This window comes from Corvus hawaiiensis, chromosome 6, assembly GCF_020740725.1.
Source record: "Corvus hawaiiensis isolate bCorHaw1 chromosome 6, bCorHaw1.pri.cur, whole genome shotgun sequence".
NCBI classification, from domain to species: Eukaryota; Metazoa; Chordata; class Aves; order Passeriformes; family Corvidae; genus Corvus; species Corvus hawaiiensis.
The window spans coordinates 14,076,966-14,088,896 of NC_063218.1; the positions used below are offsets into that span (position 1 = coordinate 14,076,966).

The 11,931-nt window shown below is 39.9% G+C and overlaps 1 protein-coding gene across 2 annotated transcripts in view; it reads right to left on the reverse strand.

The window, feature by feature from the left end:
- The window catches only part of VRK1 (VRK serine/threonine kinase 1), a 35,747-nt gene extending 24,396 nt beyond the window's left edge, over positions 1-11,351 (reverse strand). For both annotated transcript variants that reach the window (XM_048307787.1, XM_048307786.1), the window contains exons 1-3: positions 11,256-11,351; positions 3,896-4,057; positions 2,370-2,425 (exon numbers count right to left, since the gene is read on the reverse strand). In XM_048307787.1, the coding sequence (XP_048163744.1) occupies positions 2,370-2,425; positions 3,896-4,052 (213 nt within the window). In that variant the 5' untranslated portion in view covers positions 4,053-4,057; positions 11,256-11,351. The remainder of the gene's footprint in view (positions 1-2,369; positions 2,426-3,895; positions 4,058-11,255) is intronic.
- Between the last annotated feature and the right edge of the window lie 580 nt (positions 11,352-11,931).

An 11,931-nucleotide genomic window follows, 5' to 3' on the forward strand; every position in this document is an offset into this window, starting at 1 on the left:
GTGACGCTAAAAAAGCTTACACAATGTCCAATATTTGCCATAATAATCCAGAAGGAGTGCAAACAAATTTCTACAGCTTTATGCCCAGGGTCATTCTAAACACATGACTTATAAAACTGAAATTAAACTCTTATTCAAGAAGATAACATAATGAAAGATTGATTATAGAGTACATGTCAAAACCCAACAAATTTCAAGTAGTGTTTTAAGAATTCTGATCTTTTTCAGTCAGAAATGTCATGAAATGTAATTAAGCCCTGCATCCACTCCTGAACAATGACATCTGAAAGGTCCACATGTTAAAAAGCGCTTTTTTTTTTAATAAAAGCTATGATCCATTTCATACTGCTCAGACATCAATACTATGAGGACATGTCAAAGACTAAGCCAATTTCCATCCTGCTTTAATACCTTTATTTGAAGAACATTACTTATAGAAGCACATATTTTGTTAAATACTAATAATTGTTCAAAGCTGTTAACCACTTTGCTTCAGCTGATAGAAAAACTAGCAACCACCCAGGCACCAGAAAATGGGCTCTTATCTGTAGTTGTGTTCTACTAGACTGTAGAGGCATAATATGTTATGGGTCATTTGTGAGGCTAGCACAAAGACTGGGGCTATTCTTTACTGCCATAAAGACAAAATTACGAAAGGCAAATTAAAAGTGAGTAGTCATCTGGGATATTAGCAACGGAGGTATTTACAAAATGCTGCAACAAAGTGAATCTAGCATAGGAGCAACCCAAAAGTTGGGGCAACTCTTATATTCAAAAGTGGAGAGAAGCAAATGGACAGGTTTCAAACTCAGGAAAAGAAGGGGACGGGAATTACACACAGCATAAAGTAATGAATATCTGATGATTTTCACAGCAAGTCAAACCAGATTCTTCCATGAAAGTTAAATGGTGCTCTGCTTCCTGATCAGTCCAAACTCAGCAGGAGCCAGTAATTAGAAGCCACTGCCTCTCACAGGCAAACCACTGCTGCTGGTCTCAATGTCTGCCTCTAAAACAGGCCACAGCTCCAGTACGATGGACACCCCATCCTCAACAGTACAGGCTGAACATACTAACACAGGTTGCCACCACACAGCTGCAGGCTGGGGCTCCTGGTCTGTCTGCAATTGCTGCCCACGAACACCTAAGGCAGCAGCAGCAGGCTGATGTTGAAAGTGTGGCAGTCTGATATTTGCGCAGCAAGCACTGCTTTTTTCAGCGAGAGACAACACTTCGGAGGGAGGGTCATCACAAACTGCACCTTGGGGTGGAACAGTATCAAAACCAGTATTCTAAAATTTCCCCTTAGTCAGCAGATGTAAATACCAAGATTAAAGGCACATACTAACCAAAATGTATTTTACTCTAATTTAACCTAACCTTATAGTTTCAGGAACAAATGTTAAAAGCACTAACATAGATACAAAGTGGCTAGCTACTGCAGCAAGACATTTCAGTATCATTATGTAGTTTTACAAATAAAATGTTAAAACAGTGCAGTTCTGAACTGCGCTGAAATACTAATCTTTCACACTGTGAAGCTCTTGTACAGTTTTCTGGTATTTACTTTTATTGCAGGAGCAGAAGTGCCACCAAGATAATGAAGGGTCTGGATCTCCTATGGCTATTCCCATACTCCCTGTTTGTTCACTAAGACTTTGCAAGATCTTACCAGACCTATACAAAATACTCTGGCAAAATTTAAGAAAAAATACTTTATACCTTAGGAAGAAAAATAGCCAAATCCAAGTAAATAACTCTTTTTTTAGACTAAAACTGTAAGAATATTTCAAGTAATAGAAAGAATTTGCTGATTTGCTACAATGGGCTAAAAATGAGCTATCAACAGTGCTTTTTCTTCTCTCTAATCATTAGGTTAAAAAATCGTGTCAGTGATATTTTAATTCAATAGCAATTAGAACATGTATGTGGGTTATGAAAAAACATTTAAAGGACTTTGTGGAGACCTCAGGAATCAAAGTTTTGCTGTTTCTACTCATGAGCCATCTGTCAGTTTACCAACATCCAGTGGTGAGCAACAGTTCACAGAGACTCGCTGCTGAATCACAGAAATTCTCCAAAAGCTAGACAGATTTCATTCACTTGGTGATAACTGTGCTGTTTATAGGAAGCAAATGACAGAGAATCTGATCCATCTCACGGATCTTTTTCAATTCCACTGATATTCCATAATGATGTTCCTCATACACAGGAGTCCCAATTCTCAGCAGCATGTCTCTGTATCCCCACACTTTTATTTTAAATAGTACTTTGCAATGCATTATTTTCAGAAGTTGTTTTAAATTATACATTCTATTCTAGAACAAATATTTTCAAGTTGTGAAGTAAAAATTCAAATGCTCTCTTACCACTTTTGCAACATAAGGGGCATCACTGCCAACCGCCTTTGAAGAATTAACATCAGCTGTTAAAAAGGAAGCTTTCATTAGTAATAGGAAAGGAAACTGTCACAAAGCATACACTTGCTATGCAGGATGGACAAACGTACAACAAAGTAACTAAGTACTGACAAGAACATAGACCAGTACCTTAGCCTTTGGTAAGAAAATCACTCTATAGGTGAAGGCTACTGTATATGGATATTGCATTCTTGCATTCTCCCTTCTGTTTGAGGAGTACAGGCAGTTTACTAAATGAATGAGTTCATTTTTATTATCCAATAACTTTTTCCTACTCAATAGTATTCCTTTTGCTTTCTAGGACTATTATAAACATACAGATTGGCGGACATAAAGAAAAATAAATTTCATGTTGCCATGTCACGTATCCAAAGGTGACTTTCTGTTGCTACTAAGTTGTTGGTATTTGTGACAAAAGACACAGATATGAAGAACATCAAGTTAGGCAAGTATGAAGTACAGGAACAGTCAGGGTCACAGCGTTCTGCAAATGATGGGGAAGCAGAGAGCAAGCTTTGGCTTGAACAAAGCAGGAATTCGAGAGTTGGAACTCCAGTAAATTTAATAGCTCATTGAGCGAGGCTGAGTAAGTAGTTGAAAGCTTCTCTGGCAAAAAGCCACCCACTGGTCCTGTTTTTCTCCTTAACCCACTTATGCTGCAGTCTGTTCATTTTAAAAGCAGGACAGATTTTTTTCCTGTTTTCCAACTCAGTATGAATCCAGTGCAACCTTTTCCCCAAGATGAGGAAGACCATATTATAATGATCACATTAACTTTCATCCCTTCAAAACTGTTTGAAAAATGACTAGGGGCAATCAAGCAGAGAAGTCTCAAGACCTCTCTTATCTGTTCATGTGTCCAAGTAAAAGAGGTACTAAGTATGGAACACTATTGACTTTAAAAAGTTTTCCTTGTAATAGTATTGCAAAACAAGACCTGAACTGAGGCTTTAAACTGTAAGTTCTTTGATTTGTTTTTAGCATTGGTCACATTAAAAAAAGGATATGGCATGCCAAAAGTTCACAAGGCAATGGAAAAGTAAATGCAATACCAAAGTCTAAACCAGTCCAAATACTGGCTGACCAGTAGCCTCCAGATAATATGCACTGACAGTTTCAGTTCAGAATTCATCATTATAAAGACACTCATGCAAAAATCCAGTCTTTCAGCCAGAACAAAATTCAAATTTAAATAAATACTAAACTATCCTTTCCATGGCTAAAAAGTAACAAAGATTTTGATTTTTAAAAAGAATGAACTACCACTGGAAACTCATAAAACTAGTATTTAAAATGACCATTTATCTATTTTCAAGATTTTTTTCCAACACCATGACCCAAGCTAACGCTCTAGTAAAAAAGATCACGTGAAGACACTTCATATTTCTAACTTAGGGTTAACTTTTCATTGTTTTGAATAGGGATAAACATCTCACTCTCCACTGTAAAGCATTATCAAAGATAGCTACACTTACCAAGGTATAGGCGTCCAAAGCCTCCCTGCCCTATAGGGGCACCTAATTTCCATTCTTTTCTTGATGTATCTGCAAGAACCTCCCCCAGACCAAACACTTCAGCAAGTTTCCTCTTTGCAGGGGCTCTTTTTCCAGCAGTTTTCTTATTATTTGGCATTTTCCCTAGAGAAAGTGAAGGGAAGAAAAAATAAAAAAAAATAGGTTACATGTTGATCCCACTTATTTTACATAAAAATCTGTTAGAAGCACAAAAAAGAATGGGTTGTTTAAGTTATAATTTATTACTACAAAGATACTTGAAAATAAATGCAGTAAGCAGTTTCATTGGCATGAATTCTAAGTGAGAAACAACTAATTTTTCCAGGCATCACAAAAAATTTGACAGCAAAAATCTTCACAAGAGAAACCTATTACAAGACCTTGTATAATACATGCTAAAAAAATCTCAGAATCTATCATATTCAATCAATCACAACCAATCATAGGTCTAAACTTAGAAAAAAGTAAACTTATGAAATAAAGCTCATCAGTTCTCCTGAAGTTAAACATGCATATTGAAAAACTGCAAGTCTTCAGTAGTAATATGAGGAATTCCCCTTACCTGTAAAAAATAAAAAGTCATTCAAACAATTAATTATTTTTTCTCCTATATAACTGCAAGAAAAAAATAATGGAAGTCTGGTTATTGTTTACAGGGCAGCATTGAATAGGTCATCACAAAAACTAGCACATAAATACCTATTTTGAGATCCCAAGTGTGAAAGTACTACTGCTGCCTTCTCACAACCCCCGGTTTCAGATAAGCAATATTTGCAGAAATAACAGCCCACTAGAATACACCTCTTCTGCCAAACTGAATCATAGAATCATATCATATTGTGTATTGCAAAGAACCTTTTCAATGTCATCTAGTCCTTCTGCAATGAGCAGGGGCATCTTCAAACCAGATCAAGCTGCCCAGAGCCACGTCCAATCTAAACTTGAATGTTTCCAGGTATGGGGCACCTACCACCTCCCTGGGCAACCTGTTCTACTGTTTCACCAGCCTCATTGTAAAAATTTCTATCTATTCTAAACTTTCTTTTTTTGAGCTGAGAACAATTACTCCTTGTCCCATTGCAAAAAGCCCCGCTAAAAGGTTTGTCCCCATCTTTCTTACAGCCCCCCTGCAAGTACTGAAAGGCTGCAAAAAGGTCTTCCTGGAGACTTCTCTTCTTCAGGCTGAATAATCCCAACTCTCTCAGCCTTTCATAACAGAAGTGTTCAATTCCTCTAATCATCTTTGTGTCCCTCCTCTGGACTTGCTCCAACAGGTCCATGTCCTTCCTGTGCTGAGGACCCCACAGCTGCATGCAGCACTGCAGATGGAGTCTCACCAGAGCAGGGCAGAGGGGCAGAACCCCCTCCCTTGCCCTGCTCCTTTGGATGCAGCACAGGATACACCTGGTTTTCTGAGCTGCTTGATGGCTCACGTACAGCTTCTCATCCACCGTCACCTTCAAGTCCTTCTTGGCAGAAGGCCTCGTTTTGAGCAAGTGTTTTGAGGTTTTAGTAGAGCCAGACTTTGCTGCACTAAAAGAAAGTACTGCAAATGCAGCCATGACACAGCAAAGAGTGCACTAGGTCTCTTTACATGAAAGGCCTTCATAAATTGTTTTACAAAACACTGAGCTTTCCCTCTACCTTATGCAGATAAATGTCATACAAACAAGTCACATTTATTTTCTGAAAGATACCATTCTGATTGGTGGGATTTTATTATTTTGCTGGAAGTAGGAAGCAATATTAATACACAATTTGGGAAGTTTTTGGATAGCAAAATAACTTTTTCATAGTAGTCTAGCTACTCAATACAATAACCCTAAGGCAAACTCAGTTATTCGGCATCAGTTTTCCTCCTTCATTTCTAATGTTCCTCTAGGATTTTAGTTTCCCAAATAGAAAACTACGTAACTGTGACAACTGTTCCAAAAGCACTCCCCCTCCTACAAAACTGGGTACATTCAGCAAATTTTCTTCCTCAAAAAATGACTGTCACCCAAATAGCAACTGAAGAGAGAAGCCCATAACCACTTCTCTACTTACTAAAGACAAGAATAACTGTCAAGTTGCCTGAAAATGTTCTTCTGTCCACTAATACTCAAGTCTGCAGCTGTGACTGACCAAACCCCTCGAGGTGGAATGTGACAGAATAAAGCCCAACAGTGGATAAAACACTCCGTGGAGATGGAGAATGGTGATGTGCCCACGGATCTCTGGCAATAATGCAAAGGAACTCACAGGAGCGCAACACAAAGGGGGCCAGTGGGTGGCCTTTGTTTTAGGAAAGCAGCTAAATGACAGTTGAGTGGAGCTCAGAATTGCTAAGTGGATCAAATGGAGGTGTAAATGTCTCCCGAGATTAGCCAGGCCATCTTGGGAGCAGTGAATAGGAGGCTGAGTCCAATACAAGCATGCAAAAACTAAATAACTAGGAAAATAACTTCGAAAGAACAATGGGCTTGGGCTGGTTGCAATCCAAATATTCCTTCCCGGTGGTTGGGGACACCAGCATCGTGACAGTGAACATATTACAGAGACCAGTAATGAGAATCACAAGAGCTCTGTGACTGAACTGTGCATTGCAATTGCTGTATTTTGCCAAGTGTCACAATTATCTTGTTTTCAGTATATTTTGTATCATTCTCCTAAATCAGAAATCTCCCATAGCATCAAATATCTTCAAATAAGTAAGTTTAATACTAAATATTACATCATTTATACATTGAACATCTAAAGTAACCTAGTCAGAGAGTAATGGACTCTGGCAGCAAGCAGTCTCCAGACACCACAGTCACTCAATACAGGAATAAATGCAGAAAAGAAGGTGCATCATTACAGGCCAAAGTTCTACTTTTTCAGTGTCTTTGTTGATCTGAGAAGTATCTTCATGTCATAGAACCACATCTGAATACCTTCTGAATATCGTACTCATATCTAAATGAGTAACTTCAACAAAGCACTTTTATGAAATACATCATAGGAAAATACTGGTATTTATCAACACCTACATTGCACAAGCTTCCTCATTATTACAAAATAGGATGTTTTAATTCTGCATTACTTTTCCATATTTCCCCTTCTATACAGTAACATTCTTCCCTACAATCAACACACATTTTACACATAAATTTTAAGACTAGCTTTACTCACATCATTATCCACAATCTCCAAGAAACTCCTCTCTACATCCCTTTGTCTTTCTTTTTTTTTAATCTTCAAGTGATACATAGTTTACTGTCTTGAAGGAAGATCCTTCCTCCAGATTTTCTCAGGAGAAAAATGAGACTTTCAGGTACCAAAGACAATTCCAGCCAGCTCAGATAAGACCATACCAGTGAGAAAGCAATGGTGTCAAAGTGACAGAAAGAACAGAGTGGTATAAAAGGCTACGCGTTGACATCACTTACAAGAGCAGGCCAAAAAGATCACTGCAGACCTTTAAGCAGCTTCACAGGACATCCAAATCAGGAAATGGATTAAAACAAAGGGGAGACTGAAATTATTAGAAGTGATAATGAAATAAACCAGAAGTCTGGAGCCCCAAGGCTGACTCAGATAAAGTGAAAAAGAAAGTGCAAAAATCAGCAGCACTGCCCAGTGACTCAGATGTGGGACAAGATCACACACACTGTCATCTAAAGGATACCAAAACATATCCAAAATGAGCATGCTGTCCTCAAGCTAAGAAACAACTTATTGTCAATGTAAGAATCATGCAGAGGGCTTGAAGGACTGCACCCCCTTGATCTCTGAGTCATTACAAATAATTCGGGCAAGACTTGGACAGACATGCTTAGGTGCTTGACTGCTGGACAGATTGTTGCCCGTAAAAGAAAAATGTGTAGCCTCTCTTACAATAAAGCTAGCAGGCCTGTGAAACAAACCTATCGATACACTCCACATCTTTGACATTCACAGTGAGACTCGATAGCAGCCTCGCTTAAAAGGGAATTAAATTTACTTAAAATAGCTCCTCAAGAGTATCAAAGGAAGAGCTGGTGCTTCCCTCTTCTTCCACACCCCCACTTATTTTGTTTAACATGGTCAATAATTGTACGCCTGAAGGTATTTATTTTTTTTAAAAATTGTTAATGACAACTTCCTTTATCCATAAAAGCAAAAATTCAAAATGGACATAAGTTTGAACGTCCCCAGCTGGGAACCCTGCCCTTAACAAATACACTAGATACACATACATGGTTTCTTGGCTGTCTGTATTCATACCCATCTGTTAACATGGCACTGTGCCTACTTACAAGTTGGTCAAACTATCAGCAGGCCATAGGTGCCAAACACTGATCGCTTGCAATGGGCAGCATGCACAATACTAAGCACTCACTCTCTTGCAAAAAAGCTGTTATCCAAGGAAATATTTAAGCAATGGCTGCACATGCTTTCACATTTATTTGGATAAATCCATTCAAATATCTTCCGTTAATTGAAACCAAAGACACCTGGACACAGCAGAAATTTTCTACATGAAAATACAGAACTAGGAAAAAAAAAAACATGATAAAAAATGAAAAAAGACAATTAAAATTTAGTGCAAATTCTATCTTCTATGTGCTTTTCAACCCACAGTAAACATGAGGGGTTTGTCAGGAAACTTAGGCACCAACAAACATAACATAGAGATGTCTTCTGTACATTGCACAACTGGAATAAAGCCATCTACTTCTCCCTAAAATCACTTTAAAAATTCACCACCACTACCCCTTCAAAAAGAAAAAAAAATCTTAAACTTTCCTCTCAATACTTCTTCCCATCAACAAAAGGAAATATTTTCTACCCACAGGTATCGTGAAGTTTAATTCATTAGTTCCTGCAATCATGCTAAAGTCCTTGGAAACAGTGCCATGGATGTCAAGTACTGTACTATCATTCAAGTGTCAGACCTGACCCTACTTAGCTAAGGTGCCTGACAAGAACAATTTTCAAGGTGCACGATTGTAAACAGCAGCATTTTATGTTGCTACAATGTGCTCAAAACAAAGGTTTTCCTACTAAGAAGTATGAATAACAGAAGTCTATTTGTCTAAACTCTCTCCAAAAGCCTCTCAGTACTACAAAAGCCTCTACCTAATAAAACATCCTAGAAGAAAAAGATTACACTGTACTTGAGATAGCACTATTGATGCAAAATTGTCTGCATATCAGTGGTGTTATCTTTACAAATGTTGTCTGCAATGGTTGCTACTTGAGCAATACTTGAACTCTTAGAATAAATATGAATAGCCACTTCTCAATTCTTGTTGCCATTCATTATCAACAAAACTCTGAAATGAATACAAAACAAATTTATTTTGAAGGAAGTATTTCTGCTGTGTGTCACATGAAACTGATTTCTTCCTGTTCTTCCTCTTTTATTTTCTGGAAAATGTAATTTTTACAGCTGTCTGTCTTAGTAGGACCTGTTTTCATTGTCAACCCAGAGAAGGCATGCTGATGACCTGTGCTCCCAGATGAGCAGGTAGTTCCAGCATGACCTGAAATCTATGTATCATTAAAACTGTTCATTAATCAAAGCAAGATCTATGTCTGCCTGAAAAAAAAAACCAAAATTAAGACAAGGAGAAAAGAAAACTAAATTTTTGCTCAAGGAGTGGGGAAAAAAGAACATGACACTTTAAGACTTCTGAATACTGTAGAACTGTTTCATAGGAGGGATCTCACAAAAAATAACTGATGTGTCAGTGACTTGTCACACTAAGCAAGGTAGACCGTGAACAAAGACTTTCTTGCATAAATCAGACATCCTGTGACTGGTCTGTCATTGTGTTACGTCTGTGAAGACTTCTCCAATCGAAGTTCCTGACCATTAAGACACCTGATAATTAATGGCACTTATGGAAGAAGAGGCACTAAGGTTCTTTCCCCAAGAAATACAACAAAAATATCTTTTTAGACAAATTAATAAATGCCATTGATGTACCACAATTACTGAGAAACACATAATCACAACAGCACCATACTGGAGCAAGGCAATGCCTTTTTTTCCTTTTTTGCTAAACAGACCAATATGACAGTATTTCAGAATGCAGGTTGTTCAGAAGTAGGAAACAGCCATTTACAAGAGCAATTACTGTGTTACTAATTTAAAATTGCCTTCTCAAAATCCATTACCTTCTTTTAAAGTTATTTTAAGGTCATTTAAGGTTCTCCTGAAAATCCTAAACATCACTCAGTTATCGCAATAAAAAATAGTGAGCATTGTAAGGTACCAAATCATGTCACTCCCAATCACCTCACCTCTATACCGACTGCAAATACCTAAAATACATGTGAGACACTTAAAAGCTTTTTGATAATTTGGCACACTGTATAAAAAGCAGCAGCTCTGAAGTTCATCAGGAATCCTGCCTCATTTGGGGGTTATCCCCAAGAATTTAGTGGACAGCTTATTCCTACAGAGGAAGGCTCAAACCCTTTGACACAGTAATAGTTACAGGAAGCTTCACAACACCTTCTGTATTTTTGTTAGCCATAAAAAGGGCCCATGGATTCCCTTTAAATTAATAAAAGCCTTTAAAGTGCTTAAGCACAAATTGAGAACAACACAATTCACCCTGCCTGCAACTCCTTAAGTCTTAAACAAGAAAGTTAAATATAGCAAGAAACAGGACGTGAAGAAAAACCACAATGACAGAAACCAGCTTAGCCCAATTCTTACACAACAAGCCTTTCCTGATCCTAAAATCGCATACTTTTGTGATCTGTAGGCCTGTATTTTAAAAAAAAGTTTACTTCAAAACAAAACTCAGGAACGCCTCCCAACCAAGGTGATGGCACACCGGGATGATCCTGAAGGTGACAAACCTCTAAGTGGCACAGAGTATAGCTTTTACTCAGCCTCCTCCACCTCGCCTTAGCGCTACAAAAAAAAGAAACACGAAGGAAAACAACTTAGGCCGCTGCCACCGAAGGCAGCTTTAGAGCCCACAGCCCGGGAAGGCGGGGAAAGGGAGGAGTCCCCATACCTCAAGGGTGAAACTGAGGGAGCTCTGCCCCACCTGCCCCCGTTCTCTCCCTCCCTGCCGGCCCAGGAAGAGGCCTCCAGCGCCACGGGCTGGGCCAGGAGAGAGAAGAGAAGAGAAGGAGCCTTCCCTACGCCTGGGGAGAAACAAGGCCCGAGCGGGCCCAGGCGGTACCACCGGCCTCCTCCGCGAGGGAAGCGGGGAAACCGGCCCGCAATACGCCAGAAGAGCCGGTGACGATCGGCACGGCGAAGGGGATACGAAACAATGCCTCAAAACTCGCCTCCAAAAAAAAAAAAACCCCAAACAACTGCACCCCAGAGGCAGCCGCTGGCTCCAAGTACCTCCTGCGCGAGCGGGCCCGGCGCCGCTCCTTCCTCCCGGTCCGAAATTCCCGCACTGCCCGCGGCCCCAAGCGGCCCGCCCGCCCCGGCACCACCTCCCAGCATCACCCGCGCCCATTGGTCCGCCGAGCGTGGCCCTCCGCCCCCGTCCCTCCCTGGTCGCGATACCTGATGGGAAGTGTAGTCCGTAGGCGCAGCAAAGGGCCACAGGAGGGGCGGACAAGGACTACACTTCCCAGCAGGCACCGCGGCCCGCGGTGGGCCAAGAGCTGAAGTTTTTAGCGTTACGGAACCGTTCGGGTTGTAAAAGATTTTAGACCCGTTTTCACCAGAAAACCGTGCCCAAGTGCCACATCCACGTGTTTGTAGAACATTTCCGGGAGTGGTCACTCTACCACTGCCCTGGGCGGCTTGTTCCAATGCTTCACAGCTCTTTCAGTGAAAAAAATTTTGAGCGTTATAAGAAACCTTGGTGTCTTACGCTGTAGTACGTTCGGGAAGGCCTTTGTCAAGCTGATACCACAGAATCAATTAGGTTAGAAAAGATCATCGAATTCAACCTATGACCGATCACCACCAGGTGAACTAGACCATGGCATTAAGTGCCATTTCCAGCCTTTCCTTAAACACCTTCAGGGACAGTGATTCCTCCTCCTTTCGTTGTCAGATACAAATG